Consider the following 22,537-nt stretch of genomic DNA (forward strand, 5'->3'; position numbering starts at 1 on the left):
AGAGTGTTTCCTCGCTACGGCTTTTTTTTTCGTTCCTATTTTTTCTCTAATTCAACACCACCCGGTCAAAAGTTGCTCGCACTTGGGCGACTGGATTGATGGCGTGTCCTGTTAGCTTTTAACCTTCCCAATGTGTCTCGCCGTGTCGCATGTTGTTCGCTCCCGCGTTTCCTTTGCCTTCCTTTCCGGGTTTTTGTTGTGTCACTTTTTCTTCCCCCGTACTGCTAACAGGACAGATGCCGATGGCGTTATCAATTTCATGCTTCACAGATAAATCTTCAGCATATTGTGAGGGTTTGTGTGTGTGGGTGTATTGATCAGAAAAAAAAATTCGCCTTACCTTAGCCGGCGAAAGAATGTGCACAAGATTACTTTTTTACTGTCATTCCCCACGATATTTTAAGCAGTAAGCAAAGAAATATGAAGCGTTGCTGTACGTTTTTCGAATTATCTCATATTAATTCATAATTGTCCACCAGACAAACAATAAGTTGCTGTAAAACAGATGAAAGAGATTTTATAACAAAATGTATTGCTGATTGCATACCTTAAGGCTGAATGGTTTATTACAATATTCGCATTTTTGTACGCCTAAAACTATGCAATACGCTGTACAACCACGCCAGTTTTGAGTGTTTATGGACTTTATATTGTGCTAATATCCTCGTGCTTTCTTGTTTAACTGAAATTTTATTATAAGAAATAGTATACTCTTAATACTATACAATGCTACCAAAAGTTCTGCATTATTCATGTCCTCAATATCCTTACTGTGCTTCCTTTCGTAACACATTGCCTTACAAGATGTTTCGTATACGCTTGCCATTGATCCTGTTCCCACACAATTTTATTTTCGAACGCGCAGAAAGTAAATAAAAACTTGCCTTTCTTGCTGCGACATCAGTGACAGCAACAAAGGACAAGAGGCAAAAAATAAAATCTTCCTCCCAAGAAACCCCAAAAGTGTCAACAGATGTCAAATCGTTTCGGGAGGATGTAGGGCAAAAAAAAACAAAACACGAAATCCCGAATCGGTGATTGGAAGTGATTTGTGTTTGCGAAACTTCAACTGTCACCTTGTGGCCCCGTTCGGTTGTGTTGCTTTACGCTTACCTCACTTTTGTACTGCTTGAAGCAAGATATGGGAGGTGAAAAACATCTTTGGCGCCGAATCGTAGAAAGTGAAAATGAGATGCTGGAAGAGACGTTAGGAAGAAAAGCATCCTGCATTAGATTTTCATTCCGCTTCCTCGTTATGCTTGCTGCTAAATTGTGCTCTAACGTTAAACATAAGGAGCGAAGAAAAAAGTCACTTTGTTTCATGGTTTTTTGTGCTTTTGCTACTATTCGAAACGTCTTGGATGGTTTCGAAATGGATGGTTTGAAATGACGAATACGCGGAAAATGGTAAAGAAATCACGGGCACACCAAAAAACAAAACGCCCTAGCTATGAGAAATGTAATGCTGAAACGTCTTGTTTTAATTAGTTTTTCTTCATTTTTTCTTCCGTTTTTCCGTTTCAATTTTTCCGTTTTGCTTTCCATACATTTCCACCAGCGCAGTGTGAGTGTGTGTCGGTGCCCTTTATGCGCCGTTTTGCTTCGCAATATGCTTCAACGAGTGTCCGAATGGCTGGTGCGTCTGCTTCTTGCTTGTTATTTCAAACACCGGTAAAAGCCAGGGAGGGAAAAACACTCCTTAAGACTTTCTTCACTCGATCATTCTTGCTTTCCCTTCATTGAATTCTCTGCCCCCCACCCGACCGACCCACGAACTTTCTGCCAATGAATCGTAATATTTTACCCCGGCACAACAACGCCAGCAATAAGAAATCGCTCCACCGTACTGTGTGGTGGCCACGGAGGGCGTACGGACGGCCAACCCCATGGTGCGGAAAAGGAAAATTTGTTCCAGCGCAATGTTTACTAATGAACGTTGAGGGCACGTTTTTCCACTTCCACCGTGGTTTACGTGATGCGATACACCGGTCCGCCAATGGTCTAGTAACGAACGCGCACAAAAACAGAAACACAAACGATGATGATGAAATATCATTCAGCACAAATAAACATTGCCGGGCTGATGCTGGGTGTTCGTGTAAAAAGATAGCTAAAAAGAGATAGAGAAAGCATGCTAAGGGACTTTTGGATGAGGAACACAAAAGTACCGAAAATATCGCCACCGCTTCATAATCGTTCGCTTATCGTTTATCGAGCCGGAAAGCTCGGCCAGGCTGAAACGTTCGCGAAAGCGTCAGATAACCGAATGGGCCAATGAGAAATGGAAAGTGATCCTGATTTGCTTCTGGTTTCGCGGGCTGGTGCCGACTGAGGAAACACGGAAGCATAAAGAAGTGGAATGGCTAATTTAAAAACAATGATCAACTGCCCTTCGGAGGTCTGATGGGCCGGGCCAAGCGACCGTGCCTATTAGTATTGCCCTCCGCTCAAGAATCAAAATGCCAAATGTTGCACGAATAGATAATCCAGCCAGTCGTATCGGGGTTCCGAGAAGATGAGTGGTCGCTTTATGATTAGGATTATTACACGAATTTTGTACGGCGCAGAGATTGTGCTTCCTAATCGAAATGGGGTTTTCTTGTTTTTGTGCCTTCTCTCTAGAATGGTAAATTGGAAATTTCATTTTAACGAGATTTGCATGATGGTATGATGGGATGATTTCCATTTTGCGATGGTTGGATGTTTGGCAATGTTATGATGCAAATGCTAGTAATTATCCTAGTTTGCATAAGGATTGGATTTGAAATCTTTTTGTGTCTTTTAACTGGGTTTTGAATCATTATATGCTTCCAAATAAGGCCTGTTCGATGAAGTTCCAATAGAATAGATTCTTGTGAAACATCGGACAATACGATGAATCCATATTTATAATTTAGTATTTATAAAAGAAATTAGAAAAAGTGAAGCGGCTATTTCTAAAAGAAAATAATGGCATTGATTAAATTAAAAACATCAAACATCAAATCTTAAAATCTTTATAACAAGCAATTTAATATGTCAAACTCGATTTTATTCGTCAGTGGTCAGTCAAAACGCAACCTAGTACACCCTTCCATACCCTTTAATATCACGCTCCTCAGAGAAAATCAAGGTTCGAAAGATTCTAACTTCAACTCCTAGAAAGATTCGAATCGGCTTGAATCAAACATGACGGATTCGACTTGGATTAATATTATATAAAAGTATCCGAATCCAAATCAGGTTCGATTAGGAGTCGAATCCGATTCTGATACCACAAGTATCCCAGTACGAGCCAAATCCGATCCAAAGACGATTTAAATCCAACTCCGAATCCAATCCAGATCCAAATGGGATGCGGTAAGGATTCGATTGTGATACGATCATTAATGAGTTTTGATGATTGAGGGATTGGATGAGAGTGACCGCTCACTAAAGGAAAAACTACTGTGATAACGATAAGGATTAGGATTTGAATTCTGAGATTCGATTGGGATTGGGATTGGGAACTTCAAAACGGATTCATTTTCCCCGTCAATGACCTTTTTTCATGGTCATTTTATTCAACATTTTTTAAACAAACTTCATAAATGCTCTAATATCATCTCTAAACTCTAAACTCTCTTAATCTTTGTTAATTCAAAGTAGAAAAATTGTACATTTCTTGATTTAAAAAAAAGGGTCAACCTATCTTAATACTAAAAATATTATACATTAAAATGATGGGTTAACCTAACTGTCATTTTATTATTATTTTTTAATTCACGAGGAACGGGTATTGTTATATTGTTATAAAAACTCGATTCAATATTAAGAAATTTTACTTTAAGATTATAAAACAAAACGAAAATTGAAAACAAAAATGTAATAATAGTATAGTAGTAATAGTAATAGTAAATAGTACTAACACATTTGACTTCAATTAAAGTAATCATGTTAACACAACAAATAAAACAAAAACATAAACACAGATGTCAAAAACTATTTCTACCAATAGAGACATCTCACCGGAAAAGTTCCCCCCGTAAGAAATTAAGCTCCAAACTTTAACCGGCATAATCATGAAAAACATGTGCCGTCTTGCAGTTGGCTGCACTTGCACAGCTGCAAATTACATTCTCGCCATAAAACTCATTTGTCATCTCGCTGCCACGACACCCGAACGCTGGATGACAGTTCCCAGTGGAGTTTTTGCGCCTCCCACGGCCCATCTCCGCCGTGACAGATTTTCCTCCGCAATGTCTCCGCTTTACGCGTTTAGCAATTTTCATCGCGTGTCGCGCACTGCACAACCGCAAAACATCGCGGGATCGTATTGCAACGTGACTGCGTATCACACACACACACACAAACACAGAGAAACACACCCACTAGGATTCAGCTCTGGTTGGTGGTGGTTCCTATTTAAAACGAAGCACGAACGGCAAAAAGAAGTGGACGAAAAAACTTAATTACAGATATTTCTAACAGACGTCTTCTGCTCTCCATCTATCCTTCGCCGTTTCGAGAAGAAACGTCGACCCGAAGCATTTTGCACCTCATGCCTTTGCTCATCTCATTACCTCATGCTCAGCGGATGCTGTGGGGGCCTTTAAATGAAAACTTCACCACAAAAACCTTTGCGCGGGAAGTAACGGTGCAGCGTGGTAGCACCAAACCATCACCAACAGATCACCGGTGTCCAGTTCAAAGCAGACTGGCTGACCATACGGTGGTGGTGGTTTTCAAGTGGAGGCAAGCGTGGCACACACCAAAAAAAAAACAGAAGGAAAGTAAAAATATAAATGTTTCTCACTTTTCCCGCGTGCTCCGGACGGTACAAGTTTTCCTTGCCTCAGGTCAGTACGGTGGAAGAATTCATCTTGAGCAATGGAAAATTCTTTACCGTGCCTCTAGAAGGTAGACTAGAGGCGATTCATCTTGCAAGGGTTTTTTTTTCTACACCACCCGACTAGTTTACAGACACTGCTTCGCTCCTTTATCTTCCCATGCATTGGTTCTGGTTGCTGCGCCAACGGTTTAGATTCGGTCAAGAAGGTTCCCATTCTCGCCACGGGCGCGCGCTGGGAGTGTGACGAGATGTACAAATATCAGTAGGTGTACTTCCTCGTGCTGTTTGTAACAAACGGCTACGGCTACCCATTTTTGTAGTTGGTCTCGCTGCTGTTTTGTGCTGTTGTTACAATGCGAGTTATGCTTTTCTAAAGCATCGTCCCACAACCACAATTCTGAACTGGGGGTCCGAATGGGCGGTTGAAAAAAGAACATGCTCGGTTGAACTGCCTAGCCTGTTCAATTTCACCATCGCTTGAGGGAGTGTAACGCGAACGGTGAAGCCGAGTGACGGGGTGAAATGCGAGCCAAAATGATGAAATGAAAATTGTTTTTTTTTCGCTGCCTGCTGCCCAAATGCTGCTGGGCCAGGCCTTGCTCGAAAGTTAATTAGCACACCCGGTCGTAGGTTGATGCCGTGGTTGCACTTTCCACACCACCAAAAGCTGAACTCTCCAAACCCCGCAGGAGGAAAAGAAAAAGCTCCTGAAAACATCACCTTCAACCTTCCCATTTACACCAAGATGCAGCCAGAAAATAAACAACAAAACACAAATCAAGCAAATGAAGAGAGAAAAATATGGCATCATAAGCGTGTGACGGAGAGAGAGAGAGAGAGAGAGAGAGAGAACGAACAAGCGCGTGATGGGTACTTCACCAGCCAACTTCCAAGATTCGAGCGAAATGGTGGTGCAAACGTGGTGCAAATTAAAAACCAAAACACAATCGAAAACCTTCCCATCGCAGCCCAGCTACGGGACTGTGGCCAGGGAGCGGTACGGGCGAGCATCAGTTTCAAGGACTTAACAACAGTGGCTAATTAAAACATTCATCACTACTTATCTCAATTAGGACGGTTTCGTCTCGGCCGGCACTCGTAGTTGGCTGGAGCTATTTCAGAATCGCCACCACCACGTACACTATTGGCATTTTGCTGAGTTCGCGTTCGCTTCTGCTTTCACGACTCCTTGGAAAGAAAATCGAAATTATACCCCCTCGAATGCTGCTCGGCTGGTAGCCAGTCTTTCCGGCTTGTCATGTCGGGAAGGCGGAAAAGCGGGAGAAGAGAATTGTTTTTCTTTTCATTTGAAAGTCACTACGAAACTGTTTATTCTAATTCGGACCCAATAACATTTAATTTAAGGTGTAGACAGTGGGAACCATTTATGGAGAAGCCTCTAAAGTATAATTTGCATATATTTAGGCGTTTTTCAAGTGGTTATGGATTTTTTAATTTCAAATTGCCGCAAATTGAGACAAAATATTTTAAACTCTTTTACCTTTCATAATAAAAGTATCACCTGCTGCTTGAAAAAAAAGAAAAACAATTAAAAATTAACAATCGTCTCTGCGATTTATACGCCTAAAGGTATGCAAATTGTTTTATTTCCTTTCAACTACTAGGATAATTCACAGTTGTTTATTTGCAGACCAAAACACCAATATAAAGAAGACATTGCATACTTTTAGGCTTAAAATAAATACAAACAAAATCTTTTGAGCGATCTAATGAGCGGTTTTCATAGCCAGGTTACAATATTGGTTAAAATAGTCTCTCCTTTTCACGTCCTTTCGATAAATGTACATAATTCTAATTTTTGTAAATTTTGGTTGCAATAATCGCCCAAAGCTATGCATTTTTGGAACAAATGAAGCCTCTTCGGAATTAATTTTCGCTAATAAAAATAAAAGCACCACAAATAAATTAACGAAATTAAGATATACAAGTAAAAGACATCCAAAATCATTCAAACACTTACAGCCGTCTGTTACAAACCTAGAAAGCGAACAAAAGGCCTCCCTAAACTAGCACTTATGCCGATAAGACAATGGCTTATATCGTTCTAATAAATTAATTTTCAACTGCAAAACGCTCTACACTCGGCCCGAAATCCTCTGTCCTGCCTTAGTAGCCGTGGATCTTTATCGGACGCTATCGGAGCCCGTTAATGGTCACCCATCCCACAATAAAAAAAAACACACACCCAACACTGTCCAACACACCAAGCGGACCCTCAACGGACTAAGCCACCTGCAATGGTGGAAGTATTAATATATACTTTTTTCCCGCCATTCTGGCTAGGCCTAGGCTAGTTAGTGCTTTTCTTGTGCGCCAGCTAAGCACACCCCACCCTAGCGTACTAATTATGCCAATGCGGTTTGGCTGTTGGCGAGGATATGTTTTTGTCGTCGGCCAACACCACTGGCTATCCTTCGCGGTGATCGCTATCTTTAACGGTTGGTTTGCCGATTCCAACATAGCTGGGCGATTTTCCAACCAGCACCAAACGGACGGGACAGGATTTAGCGTCCGAAAATATCTCGCTTTTTTGTTGCGTTCCATGACCGTCCTCCATCCAACTGTACAGTTTGCAGCTAATTTCATCTAGTCGCAAAATGGACCCATTTTCAACCCCAGACAGCACACGAACGATGGACACGAACGAAGAACATTCGAAGGCCTAGCCAGCGCACTGCGGACACTCGTTTGTTTGAGTTGGTCGATTCTTCGGGTGTGAGCAGTGTTTTCCGCACCCGGTGCTTTGGATGTAAATTTCCGAATGTGTGACGACGCGTGGCTAACCCGGTAGCAATCGTGCCCGGGTAGGCACACAAAAACACACCGAAAAACACATAGAATTTAGCAGTCTAAAACGATTGTAATAAAAATCGACCATAACCGTAGTGATTACCATTATAAGAGTGAGTGGAAAGTGTGTGTAAAGAAAAGGTGTTTTTGGAAGCTCGTTTTTCTGTCCTCCCAACGTCTCGGTGGATTCTCATTGCAGACCAAACCCTCTCCAAAGTACCTCAACACAGACTACCCCCGTAGCAAACAAAAAAGCTCAAGGAAAATGAATAAATGAGCTCGGTGCTGTGGGTGCCCCGACGCTTCAACTCCAGATCATGATGATGATAATTTGTTTAATGAATTACCACGATCCATTCTAGTAAATGAAAATGAGCGGCATCATGGCTCATCATCGTGCGGACCTTTGCGTTTGGCCCATTTCAAAACCGAAATCGCGTTTCGTTTGCCAAAAAAACACAGTTGTCACCACTCCTCATTATACTCACACCGTTTACGTCGGTGGATTGGATGCTCGTACCAGCAGCAACAAACAAAAGAAACGGTCCTTTTGGGTTGTGTCCCTGTATCGGGAACAAGGTTTTTCTATTCTGAACGGTGGCTGATTTTTTTTTATAATTAATGGAACGAGAAACCTTGCGTATGCTTTCGCTTCCAACGATCAATGGTACGGTGCTGTCGGTGCCAGCGTTGGTAGTGACATCATGCGCCATTTTGGACATGACAGAATCAGTCAGTGTCACTGGCAGGAGGTCTCGGAGTTGATTCCGTTTTTTTTTTTTTTGCTGCTGCTGCTTTTATCATCGTCTTTTACAGGAGTAATCAGACGGTAGGTAGGGAATAGGAGAAAGAAAATTTGATGTCAATCTCAGCTAATTGACCGTTACCGGATGCACACGTTCACGCCAGATGCAACGTGATCAGCTGTCAGTTCAAGGATTTGTGCTGTTGGGAAAGAAGGGAAAAGCATGACATTAGCACTTGTTACTTTGGTTTATAACCATAAAGTCAAAGAGTTTGTAAAACTGGCTCCACTTTTTGGAAACTTCCGTCAACCCATCACTATCAGAATCAGTAATTTCACACCGGAAAGAACCCATCATCCCATTCAGGATGGAAGTGAATGGCGGAGAGAGCTGGGAGGAGATTCCGATTGGCCACAAATCTTCCTTCCGCGTGTGACAGCGAAAACGACACGTCACGAGAAAGTAGGTCTCACGCATGGCTGCGCCGCATTCGCATTGACAGAGTGGACGGACGGACGACGGTCCCGTGTACGTCACTTATCGGATTTCAATTTATCCAACCGACCAAACACGCTAACGAACGTGCAACATGACCCGCCACCGGTTCGTGATTAGAGACATCTTCGGATGCTCCTGGATGGTGCCGCAGACGTTCGCTTTTGTTCGAGATGTCAAACGTTCACTCACAATCACACACACACACCCATGCATGCAAACCGATATGACGTTTCGAGTCAAATTGGCCAACGGTACGAAAGATGACATCGAGGTAATCACCATATCGGGTGCGACTACACACCCAGGCATTAGGTACCGGGCCCATGTATACGTGTAAGCTTACTCCTTCCCGTTGTTGACATGGAAGTCAGTGAAGTGCACACCATAACCGGACATGACTGGCGCGTAAAGAAGCGTATCAGGTGAAGCAGCTATTTTTCACCAAACGCGGCCTCCATCGGGAAAAAGCCATTTATCAACGTGCTCAGCGTACGACCGCGGTACGAGAATTTTCGGGGAAAAGGATGAAGATACGCGCGGTCCTAACTTCCTGACATTGATCCCGGCACCGTGCACGGTGCGGCCGTGAGTTAGGTGAAGCGAAATGATTAATTGAGATGTCGCAGTCAATTCTCCCGGGCCGGAGCGTGTGCAAGACGATACCTGACCTGATTGCAAGTCAGGCTCAACCTGTCAACCCGAATGCAGTCCGCACAGCAGCGGGCGTGGTCGGTCGTGGTTCCCGGTGACGCCCGGACACAATGCACTTCTTCGTGCGATGGCCACAACTATCCTTAATGGACATCCGATTCGTGCCGGGACGTTTGAGTACCGGCATCGAGAGCACGTGTGTTTCGATGCTGCCGAACTCGATGCATCCTCGGCCCGGGCTGCTAAGCTCATTTGCTAGTCGTCAGCAGACATGCCATCTCATCCGGTACGGTACGTGCGTAAGTACGCGGGTACCCGCACACCGGCCTGGCATTAATTGTTGTGACGAGAGGAATTAGCTCGATCGCACCAGACCGGCCGTTTGCATTGAGAACAATGAGGCTTTAACTTTACCGTCGGTTTCGGAGCGCACCTAAAAACCTCCGGAAGCTGGAGCGTTGAAGGCTGTATTGTCTTGGAATTAGCTAGGCTGGGCGGGCTGAAGATTCAATCGGACCAACTGTTTTCAATTATCCTCTTCCGCGCTTGCTCCCTGGCAAGACTTAGAAGACGACCGTAGACGACAGTGTCGCTGACAAGTCGCTGCCTAACAAGAGCAGCCCAGCTCGAGACATTAGCGTACGGATCAACGCTTTTGGGAAGGTCTTTAGGCGTTGTTTGCGTATCAAACGGACCGGTATGACATATGGAGTAATACGTCATCTCCGAAGGACCAACTAAATTAGCAGTATGTACCACACACTTCTAGCCTTGTGAGTTGGCTGAGGTCTCTTTCGTAAAACCTCCCTGCAAACCCATTAGACGCATCCAGATGTTCTTTTCATTTGCCACTGCCCGGACGTCTTCAATCATCAATTTTTTGCCGACTCGGGACACGGTTTCGTTTCTTTCGCAATCATGTGAAATAATCCTTCCTTTATCGAGCCGCCGCCTCCGGTACGCATCGCAAAGTAAACAAAGTCTTCTACAGATTAGCCACTCAACTTCAGGCACTAAAGTTGGGAAAAACTCTCCGTAAAACAATACCCGGTGCCGGGCTCAAATCCTTAACTCAAACACACGCATTCAAAGACTGGTACCCCCGGAACGGAAGATGATCCATCTCAGCATCGTGTCGTTTGCTCGTTTGTCTGACTACTACCAACGCTGCCACTACTACTACTGTTACTCAGACAAAATCTTAAAGACCTTGTCGGACATTAGGGAATCGTCTCAACAAAAAACCCCGGAAAAGACTCCTTCAGGGAAACTGGTGCCGTACAAACAAAACATCGCAACCAATAAAACTGGCCTTATCCGATGGAATTGATTTCCCTTTCAGCCGTTCTCCGCTCCTTCCTGCCCTGTTGGGCATCATCCGGAGATGTCTCCTTTGGGACAGTTTCGGCTCTAACCGTACGTATCTGCCCGTTACGGGAAGGAAAACGCAGCACAAAAAAGCGTATCAAACACATTATCAATGTAGAAATGTTACCACTTCGTTTACTGCCGAGATCGTTCCGGGCGGTTGGAAATCGAAGGACCAGCCACACCGTAGGCAAACGCAAAAATGAAGGTGCTTAAGTAGAAAACAACACATTCTCGCTCGTGCTGAAGCTGGCCGACTAGGCTAATGATCTTGCCGATGATGATGGTGATGCTGATGGTGATGGTGATGAGGATTGAGCTGCTTGATAGTGGACAAACATGGAATATTGAATCCTGGAAAAAGGTTGTTTTTCAACCAAACACACTCAGTCACACACATACAAACACATGTCCGCGAATCAAGCTAATGCAACACACTGGAAACGTTACTGTTAATCGAAGGAACGTTGGAAAATAAACAACACTGCCAGCGCTACTTTTAGCTGGACTAATGGGCTAAAAGTGGTTGAAATACACCCTGGGCGCATTGGCATGAGCATTCTATCGATAATCTCCGCAAAATGAAAATTCACACTCGATAGACTGTGGTGAAGTATCTTCACAAGCAACAGAGGCGAATGAAAAATATTTCGATAGCAGATTAATGTTAGAAACAATTTGATAAAGTTTAAAATAACTTTAAGAAATTTGTCCTCTGTTTTCAAATTCTCAAAAGCCGCTTCTACTTTCTGTAAAGCAAATTGCATACATTTAGGCTTAATTTTTGTTCAAGGTAAATCGTAGATAAGGCGAGCAAGTCGTATTCGTTTTAAAGGCTGCAAAAGACAAATTAAACGATGCAAACTACTCAAAATCACATCTTACACCAGAAACTTTAAGATCTGTCAACAAAAACGCCTCAATGTATGCAACCTTATTTTTAAAAACATTTTTATAAATTGCCTTTAATTACAACAACTTACTGTCAGAGAACTCTTTGTTCTCCAAGATATCGGACAAACTTTTCCTTAAATTTTATAGTTTACAGTTCCTTAAGTTATTAAAGTGATTCGAATCAAACAATTTCTTTCAAAAGAATTTCATATAATTATTATAACAAGTAAGCATTTCATTTGAAGTTATGCACAGGTTTCAACCACGTTTTCTTAGCAACAAGTCAATATCGTAAATTGCGAGCACTTTTTCTTTGCCCTTAAACCATTCCCATAATCCTCCTGCCTAATTAATCAGCACAAGAGCGTCTACCTACCATAAACCCAGCTTAGAATGTCAGCTCATCATACCGTCCGCCAGATTATGAGAGCACGAAGGACGGCAAACAACCATAGAAAAACAATCGAAAAATCAATTCCAGCCCGTAATAAATCTGATATCAGATTTTCTTCTCATCAAATCGTTCGTTTTTTATTATTACTTACTTTATTTGTCTTTTGCTCTTAATCCTCACGGGCTGTGGGATATCTTGGAAGTTGCTTGAAATGAGTGTCTTTTCAAAATAGCATAATGGAAGAAAAATGAAACAATTTCAATCCTCCCCCCTCTCGAAACGCTTGAGACACCAGCGCCAAGTGCAATAAGCCGGTTGTATCAAGCCCGCAGAAGATAATGAGGAAATGGGACTAATTAAGATAATGGGATCATGGTTCGCCCGGGATCTCTTACGTTGCTGGGGCGCAAGAAGCACTGGAAGTTCGCCAGAGGTCATGCTCCTCCTCGCCGAGCCGGCCGAAGCAAACTACAATCGCAGTGCAATTCTACCATTGTGCATCATTATGCTCATTGTGTGTGCCATCCTCAAGCTGGATCCGCTTTATGCAAAAGTGCATCTTATTTGTTTCCTTTGTCGAGTGGCGCAGCTCGTTCGCTGCACAGTAAATCAGTAAATAATGTTGCTAAAGAGCAGCCCACCCATCGCCCGGGCGGGCCGGCTGTAGCTAGCGACGAGTGCAATTCTGCTTAAGATTTACAGATTAAGAAGCGCACCGTAATGCTCATTGTCCATAAACGCTCTACGAGCCATTACCGGTTTGCGCTTTGATTTCTTACCTTTCCCCCGTTGCTCGTTTATTCCGATTATGCTGCTTTTGAAGAAAATAAAATTCCATCCTCTGATCTTCGAGCATGCACAAGCTGGTGGAGGATGCAGGATGGAAGAGGAAAAAGGGAAAAGTAGGGAAAGAGGAAGTTTTATTAACAGACAAAACAAGCTAACGGTGGTGCAGTGATGCAGATGTGATGGAAGATTAAGAAGCAAGCACCGAGCGATTCAACAATGCAAACTGTCCTTACAATTGCTTTCATTTTGTTTGATTGCATTCTGTTTCGAAATGGGTCGTTCGCTTGTGATTGGATGCCGGTATGACTATCCTAAGGAATTATCTACTTTCTAGTGGTAGGGGGCTTGAAGCAACGGGACTATTGACTCTTATCGGCGATAAGACTATAACCGCTCAGGGATAAAAGGATAGTGAGTGATACACATTAGGAGAATTATTATGCAAGTTAAATAATAGGCAATTAGAAAATAAAAAGATACACTATTTTCAATGCAACGACTCAAATACTAAAAGCAAAAAATTATTGAATTTCTTATTAATCGTTGAAGAAACGCAATTAAGAGTTATATTCCATAAAGAAAATTGCATAACTTTAGGCGTATATGCAGTGTTGAATATATTTTTGGTGTACAACGCATATTAAACGTTCATTTTTAACTGATTTTTGAAACAGAAACTATTTTAAGCAGTTTTTTATTGCAATACATAAAATGAACCATTTTATTTTAGATTTGCATATCCACACCTCACGAACATTCCATCCGTCAACGGACCGCTTCAACAGTTGAGTTGCTTCACTGTGAGCCGAGAAAAGTGAAACCATTTAATGCACATTCCCTGCTCAACTGCATGAATCCTGATTCCATTGGTAGTGATACAAACAGCATACTACCCCTACCCCGCTCGCTTCCGCTTTCACTGCCTGCCTGCCTGCCTGCCTGCCTGTCAGTAGAAGCTCAACAACAAAACATCAAAACCATCGAAACCTTACTAACTAACATTTTCTACTCATCTACTCCCCTGTCCCTCAACCAAACATCCCCACTCACCGAACGCACTCCACATCACTGCCACGCCCTGGTTCACCTTTCCCTTCCTTCTTTCTCTTCTTCTTTCTAACATTCCACATCTTTCCCTTTAAAGCGCGCAAAACTAAATCTAACAATAAACCGCTTCCAGAATCGCATCTGAAAACCACTACCACTACGGTGGCGACCACGACGACGGTCGAAATGCTGCAAGCGGCACCGGAAAACCTACAGAAGAAGGGTAAGCCGGACCGGGGACAGGCTGGTTCAGCCCAGCTGGCCCGATCGCTCCGTACGCTTATGTTCACTCTTCTGTTTCGTGCAGCTCATGGTTTCGTTTCGTACAACTTTTTTTACGTTCGAAAGCTGGAAAAATTGTTTTCTTTTATTTTCTTGATTTTTTGTTAAATCAGTTTGTACATAGTTGGGTTGCTTTAATATCTTTTTTAATGGTTATTGACATCAAAATGGGAGAGGCAAGAAACGGGTGTTTATAATTAACACAACGAGCTACATCATGCCACATTCAAATCATCCGTGTAGATCGCATCGTTTGGCCGTAAGCTTTAAGCATTCATTGCTCTAACGACATCCATTTAGACCGTTTAAGTCCAAAAAATAGCGAAGAAAATTAAATTACTTCTATTTCCCCAAATTTTCTACCCTCAAAAATATTTGTTCGTACGTTCAGATCCTGACAGCCCTCCGGCCGGTTCCAGTGGAAGCACGGGCAACGAAACAACCGGTATTGGCTACAGTATTGGTAGATTCGAAAACATGATAGTTAAGATAGTTTTAGTGGCACTAATTTTCGCAATGGTCGCCGCCGAACTGCGATCGCGACACCTACCGACCCACGGATGAGCTTTGGGGCAGGTCAAATACAACATTTTATGACTTTCTATGGACTAACCATAGGATAGCAATTACATAGAAATAGTACTTCAATGTTTTGTATTGTTTGAGATTCAAGAAAAAAAAGAATTCTTCTCATTTGATTTCTACTTTACTTAACACACTCAGTCTACTTCCTAATGGTTTTATTCTATTTTCAAAATTAATTTACGTGTCTTTCGTAACTTTATGTTCCACATAGCTTCTTGTGATTTTCCGAATCTAACACACACACACACTTTGGTTTTACTCCTGCAGGCTTTAACGCGACCGAATCGAACGGCGCTAGCAGCAGTCTTCCGGTGCCGCTACGAACGACCACAAGCGTGCTGGCGACCGTAGTGACGATTTTACTCATCTTCACCACAACGCTCTTGTAGATGAGCTTGAAGCAGTACACCGACGTCGAGATCCGGAACCGCCGACTGCACCTCAACTTCATACACAGCTAAGAAGCCACCACAGCCACAGCCCGGTAGTGTGTTGCGGTGTGCCGCCATTCAGGCGCCAAACACTGGTGGCTCTTCTTCGTTTCACTAAAACACGATAATCAACGGGGTACGGGAGTGCTCGCCATAACTGTGTGAGTGTGTGTATGTACGTATGTGTGAGCGTGTGAGTGCAATTCGTCAACGTGATAGTCCAAAACTCCAAAGCTGCCGAATGTGCGTAGTGCGGTAAGTTAGAACGAGATAACGCTGCTGCAAACCATCAAGTACCAAAACGAGTCATGCTTACACTAGTTTGTTTGTTTGCTGCAAATTTTAAGCTCTTACTGCACAAGCTAAACCAAAACTATGGAGGCAGTAAGGAGCTAGGTTAAGTGAGTTTGTGTTTCAATGTCATATACATGATTTCGTAACAGACGTGTGCGGTTAAGTTTAGCTCTCTGAAAGAGAATTTAATTTTAAGAAGTAAATAGATTCATTGAACACATATTATTAACTACCAAAACACAAAGAAATAGCTGCTAATGAAAAGCAGAACGGCAAGCATGGATTTCATACAAACATAAGTTACCACAAAACACTTCTATTAAACCAAACTTTTGGAGAAAAAGCTTTACACAATCTGACGGGAGCATCTGCAGTCAAAAGATTGTACTACTTTTACCAAAAATAATCCCAATCATCAAAATTATACTATTTTGCTCGTCATTTTATTTATAAAGATGATATTTTGATTCAAGTTATTTGCTTCCTGCCTTTTGGCTCATGCCCATTCTGGTTGGCTCCACTAGAAGTGGTGAACGAGAGCGACCTAGCTCTTCAATTTCAACGTAACAAACACGCACACTAAACTAAAGCAAACATCGTGTATTTCCTCTTGTTTTAACCATTACTACAAAAACCACAAAGAAACTGTTAGTAACAAACTGAGTTTGCTTGTCGGATTGCATACCCACAGGCGTTATGACCTTTCGAATCTTTGTCAGTAGCGAACAAAAGCTTTCTGTGTGTGTTATTAATTGCCTTTTTTGGATTGCTTTAACACCACCCCACATCAAAATCATGACCTTCAAAAAATTTCCCTCAAAGAAAAACAAACGTCCGGGTTACATGCGTCGGTGTATGAAGGCAGGGTCATCAGCGAAAGCAACGAGAGCGTAAATTGAAAACAAAAAAATACAAACACACACACTCCGAGAAACAAGCTGTAAAAAGTTCTTATGCATATGATCGAATCGATATTTCAACAACAGTAACACAACACTAGATATTTAACTGCTCGGCCGTGGAAATGGGTACCATTTCCGCACTGGTTCGGTTACGAATCGAGCCGCGAAACTAATAGGACAATGAAACCGTTTGCGAGAGAGATTGCGTGTAATTTCACCGCAGCGAAGCGAAACACAATGAAACTCAAATCCAATGCACTGTAAAGATTTAAAATTAACAAACCCGCCAACCACTCGCCTGGGGGGAGAACAGGAGGGAGAAAGAAGGTGGGTAAAATTCGGCGAAAACAAAAGGAAAAGAAAACATAAACAGCTATTTTATACAACCATTGTGAATAGACGAGTAGAAGGAAGCCATTGTGATTGTGTTTTTTGCAACGCGATCACAGCAGGTGCGATACGCGTGTGTATGTGTGAGCGTGAGTGAGTGAATCGTGAGAATGAATGGTGAGTGGGGCGGATGGTGCATGCATGAAAAATTTGATGCCTTATGAACACTAAGACGGAAGCTGAAAGGAGAAGTAAACTAAACCAAAACCAACCGCAAGTACGCGTAAAGGATGCAACAACAAAAAAAAACAAAGGGGAAGCCGGGCTACTAGGAGGAGAGTATCGAAGCAAACGAAAGCTACAGCACAACTCGTATAGGTATAGGTATATACAATATATGTATATTGCAAATAGTGTTTTTTTAAGAAGTAAAACAAAAAACCAACCAAACGTACTTTTGATCGCATTTCGTAAAACGAAACTGTGGTAAGGCAACGCACGAGAGAGAGAGAGAAAGAGAAGGAAGGGAAGAGGGGGAAAGAAATGAACACTTTCACACTTCTATTGAAATGCACTGGTTTATTGAAGGATTTGAAAAACGAAGGGAAATTTGTTAAGAGAAACGGAACTAAAAACTAAACCAGAAACCGAAGCAGGAAAAAGTAAAGAGTCATGAGAACATAAAACCATTCTAACAAAAACCATAAATCACAACAGTGATCGTGAAATGATGAAAAACGGTAGAAGCGGCTTTGAAACACTTCACGAAACAGAAAGAAAAACCAAACACATGTCAATGAAAAAGAATAAAATAATGCAACTGTTCAAATGCAAACCTAAACTCACTGGCGAAAGTGCGATCGAGCGAACGAAGTTTGTACGTCCAATGTAAAGAGAAACTAAAACGAACGAAAGATGAAAACATGTTGGGTGCTGCTTTCATGGATTAGTATAACAAAGCGTGTATAATTTTGATTTAGGAGATGGCAAAAAAACAAACAAAAATCGCATATAAATTCTGCTATATAAATAAAAGCAAACAGAGCGAAAAAAAAACAGCGGATAAAATAAAAGGAAAAATCGACGAGTAACAGAAGGAATAAGAAAAAAAAACTATAAGTGTCCAGTCTCAAGCAGGAAGCTTGCAAAAAGGTTAAGTTTTCGTTATAGTTTGATTTTTCTGTTTTGCCTTTTTTAACAACTACAATGAAAGCGATTTTTTTTAAAAACGGTACAACCGAGTGAAAATAATGTGCTATGAAACTGTAAACTAAACAGAAATCAAGGAAAAAGAAAGAACAAACTTGCAAGTGAGCAGACCAGAGTATAAAATAGAGAGAGAGAAAAACATGAAACTACTTCAACCAGTCAATGCACAAAACAAAACCTAAAAAGTTTCAAAGAAACCAACAAAAAAGAAAAAAAAAGTATAGAAAAGAAGGATAAAGAAACAAAATTGGAACCAATTAAAGCCACCAAATCAGAATAAACTTAGAGCGTATCCGTACCAGAAAGCAGAGAGCAAACATTATAAACGAAGCCGATAACTCTGTTTTGCTTTAACTTCTTCCGGCTACAGACCAGCGTACCGGTAACATTGTTTCCTCTGTTGAATTTTATTTACATTTGTATATGTAAAATTTATATAAGCTGTAAAGTAAAAAAAAACAAGAAAACAAAACCAACAAACGGTGTCGACAGTTGCTTTCGACAAACAATCGTGAAGAGGAAAAATAAAAAAGTCGTAATTATTGACTTGAAAAGTGGTGTTTTGCTCTTTTCTTCTTTTAGATTAAAATTTTCAAATAATTGAGAAAAGTGTCTAAATTTCAGGTGCTCACAGGTAAGCTTATTTGAAACATGAAGATGGCAAGAGAATCCGAGAAAAATCATTTGAATGCTTTATGCAAAATTTGAAGTGAAAGTCTTGTTGCATACCTTTAGGCGTATTGCTGCGTTTCGCACAATTAAGCTCAGCCATTGCACTTGTATTAAGGTATTATTTTTTACAGGTTGCGCAACATGTGGCCGAGCATTGTCATGCAGAAGAATAACTTTATCGGGGCCTGATGAGCATTCTGACCGCTTCTCACGCAGTGCTCGGCTTAAACTAATCAAAGCTACCAGGAACATTCACCAGTTATTGTTTCTCCCGGTTTCAGAAGTTCGTAGTAGATGACGTCGAGCTGGTCCCACCAAATACTCAGCATAACTTTCGAGCTATGGATGTTTGGCCGAGCTAATGATGTTGGGGTATGACCGGGGGATCTCCATGATGTTTGGCCTGACCAGTTACACCAAGCACGGCGGCTGCAAGCTCTTCTGGCGGTTGGCAGTGATTTTCCTCCAGTAAAGCCGTATTCGGAGATTCTTCGTCACCGAACGTTTTTGGCCTTCCTTCACGTTGAGCATACTCCACGGCGAAAGCGTCGAAACCAATCCCGACACCAGGATCGCCGCAAACACTCAACAGCTCTCGATGCGCTTTCGCTGCCAATTTCTTCGATCGAAACAAAACCAGCAACACTTCCCGCATATGGCGCTTATCCGGCTCAAATTAGGCATTTTCAAGAACTAGGAACTTTTAGTCGCACGAAATAATCGCCCAAAATCGCGCCACAGTCCACAGTAGCTCCATCGATTTCAAAACAGCCGTTATTTATTTACGAACCTAATACAATTTTTATGATATTTGTACTCGAATTGGCTGGTGCGTTCATTCTATTCCCTTCTTATTGGCTTGCTCCGGGTTCAGCACGATTGGTTTGACCAGATTTCCCATCCATTTCCTGGAATCTCCTTGCAAGGCTCTAGGGCTGCTTTTGCGCAAACCCCATCCACATTCGATCTACAACAGGTTCAACTTGGCTTCATCCAGGTAACGAGCTCGCTCTACTTCTCTACGACCCTTGCCGAACGGGTCCCTGACGAGCACTTCCAGCCTATTCTTACGGCTCTGACCATCGTCAGGATGTTTGCAACGCCAAACAGAACTGCTTGCACGTGGTTTATCTTCCTTTTCCACATGGCTTGCTCGCACACACCGCCAACTACCGGATGCATATTGAATGTTATTGGAACCTTCTTGATTGCAGGAATTTCTGCAATTTTAGGATACCCCATAGCAGGCACGAGATCTTTGCACGATGCTCCTTCATATAACGAGAATTCGAGAATCACCATGGGATCGATGTCTCACTCATGCTTTGCTTCCTAGTTGGGGTTTATCACGGTCATGGACCTCCAGCAAGCAAGTACTTTGTCTTCGTAGCTCAATCCCATACCAAAACACATACTAGCTGGAAGCATTTTTCTCCTGCTGCCCGTAATTGCTTATCCAAATATCAATTAAAATTAAGTGTAAACTATTAATGTTATTCTATAAACCATTCGTTTCTTCCCTTTAACGTACAGTTTATAAAATGATCAAATTAATTGAACGTTTGATGTTCACCAAATCATTATCCTCCAAGTCGCAATATAGCAGCAGCACAAAACTTAATGATACAAAAAAGAATCACCACCTCTCATCAACCCACACACTAGGGCAACCGATACACCCATAATGGCACTTGACGTTACCGAAAACCCACCAGAACCGCCACCAGAGCCTGCTATCCACACAGACTTAATATCAGAAAATATACGGCTTAATTACTTGGCGTTCCTTAAGTCTGGCCAACGGAGGGGTAGCGAAAAAAACCTGGCGAACCAGATTCAAACCGCAACACTGATCCTCGTTTGGCCACCGGACCACTCTGTTTGCCCAAAACACACACACACGTGAGCGTGTCGGCACCGAATTAAAGCTATTTCCCTACCAATCTACGCCCCACCGAAAAGAGCTCATTATGGTACGAGCAATTGGATCATTTTGCTTAATGATGGCAGGATACACCGGGCCCAGTCGTTCATATGGCCCGTGCACCGTGGGTCAGGTTGTTTCTTGCTTTCTTTCACATCTGCTTCACTTCGCTGTCCTTTCCTGCCGTACGGTGGTACTATTTCGCGAATAGCCTCCGCGCCGAATGTGGCTCTGATAAAAATTATCATCACTTGATTAAGTAATTACGTAGTAAAACTCCAATAAAGGCGCTCGTAATGAATGCTGAGCTACCCGGGCACATTTGCACCCGTGCGCGTCTGGCTGTTTTCCGGGGTAAGGTGTTATGCTACCGGGCTAGGTGGTGGGCCTGTGGTTTATGCATTCGGTGCCTTCATACTCGGTGCCGCTAAAAAGCTATTTTATAATTACCAAGCGGAAACACTCACACACACATACACACACATCGTGAGTAGAGCGAGAGTTTTGACATTTCACTCGCTGTCTGGTTTTTGGGAAGTGTTTTCACACACACACACACACACACACACAGACACATACACTCCTGGATGGTGGCCATTGTGCGAACACTTATGAGCGTAATGGTGGTGCCGACTTTTCGCCACACACAACACGATGGGTTTTGTCTGCAATTTGAACATCATTTTCCATTACGAGGTAAGTGTGAGTTTACGGGCTTTCGGATCAGTTTTTGTGCGGTGTCATTTGAGGTCGAAGGTTTAAACAGTGCACCAGCTTAAAACAAACGACAACAAAAGAACTCATTTTACTGTGTATTAAGATTTAGAACAAAGTTTTGGTGCAGCATATTGCATTCGATTAAGTATTAATTATACTCCCGTAAAAGTCATTGTGTTTATTATAGGCTGTCAAATAAAATAAAGAAGTAAGGCTTCACTCAACTGTATTTGCTAGCCTTGCTAAGCTTATATATCCCTAAGGATACTCAATTGGGTAAAACAAGGTGAAAGTGCCTGAAGGTATGCAATGTATGTTGAATCCTTTGTAATCTTCAGGAATAGGGCCATCAAACAGGTTAGTCCTGTAGCGGAACCGGTTCCATGTATCCACCTTGACCATGTTTTGAATTCCATCACTGCACTAAATAGCTGCTGATACAATCAAGAAGAAGGACAGATATATGACCTTTTGTCTTTGTTCAACTACCAAAAGAAGAAGCAGAAGAACCTTCTAAATAGTCTAAGACTGTGCAAAATTCGTTGTGTAAGCTATCGTGACGAAAAGTGTAAAATGTTTAATAATTTACTACTTTTACTTACTTACTTATCAGGCGCTACAACCGTGTTTCCGTCTTGGCCTGCTGCAACAATCCTCGACACCGCTCACGGTTCAGCGCCGTCGTCTGCCAATCTGGTATCCCGGCCGTTCTGACGGAAGCATCAACGCCATCAGTCCATCTCAATTTGGGCCAACCAAGCCTCCTCTGTCGGTGTGGACGGCCTAAAAGGACTTTACGGGATGGGTTGTCCGATGTCATTCTTATGACGTGACCAGCCCACCGGAGCATGGCGAGTCTAATTCGCTGCACGATGGTGAAATCATCGTACAGCTCGTAGAGCTCATCATTGTAGCAGCTCCTCCATTGTCCTTCCACACATACAGGGCCTACATTCCTTCTGAGCATCTTCCTCTCGAACGCGGTTAAGAGGGCTTCGTCAGTTTTGGACAGAGTCCATGTCTCAGAAGCGTATATGAATATTGGGACTATAAATGTTCTATACAGTCCCAGCTTCATTCATCCAGGTATTTAGAGTGGTGAAGATTATATTTCGGATATTGTAATTGTAAAGTTAAAAAAATGCAATTTGAAATATGACAATTTTTGAATCAAAACACTCTC

General features: G+C 42.3%; 1 protein-coding gene across 10 annotated transcripts in view; it reads left to right on the forward strand.

The window, feature by feature from the left end:
- Positions 1-18,511, forward strand: part of LOC118506228 — a 128,753-nt gene extending 110,242 nt beyond the window's left edge. For 4 of the 10 annotated variants that reach the window (XM_036043068.1, XM_036043066.1, XM_036043067.1 and 1 more), the window contains exons 7-8: positions 14,106-14,231; positions 15,143-18,511. In XM_036043068.1, the coding sequence (XP_035898961.1) occupies positions 14,106-14,231; positions 15,143-15,264 (248 nt within the window). In that variant the 3' untranslated portion in view covers positions 15,265-18,511. Of the gene's footprint in view, positions 1-14,105; positions 14,232-14,681; positions 14,867-15,142 lie in introns of all 10 variants that reach the window. The other 6 variants (XM_036043070.1, XM_036043071.1, XM_036043074.1 and 3 more) reach the window with 5 other exon arrangements.
- The last annotated feature ends 4,026 nt before the right edge of the window (positions 18,512-22,537 follow it).

The sequence above is a fragment of the Anopheles stephensi genome, chromosome 2, assembly GCF_013141755.1.
Source record: "Anopheles stephensi strain Indian chromosome 2, UCI_ANSTEP_V1.0, whole genome shotgun sequence".
Lineage (NCBI taxonomy): Eukaryota > Metazoa > Arthropoda > Insecta > Diptera > Culicidae > Anopheles > Anopheles stephensi.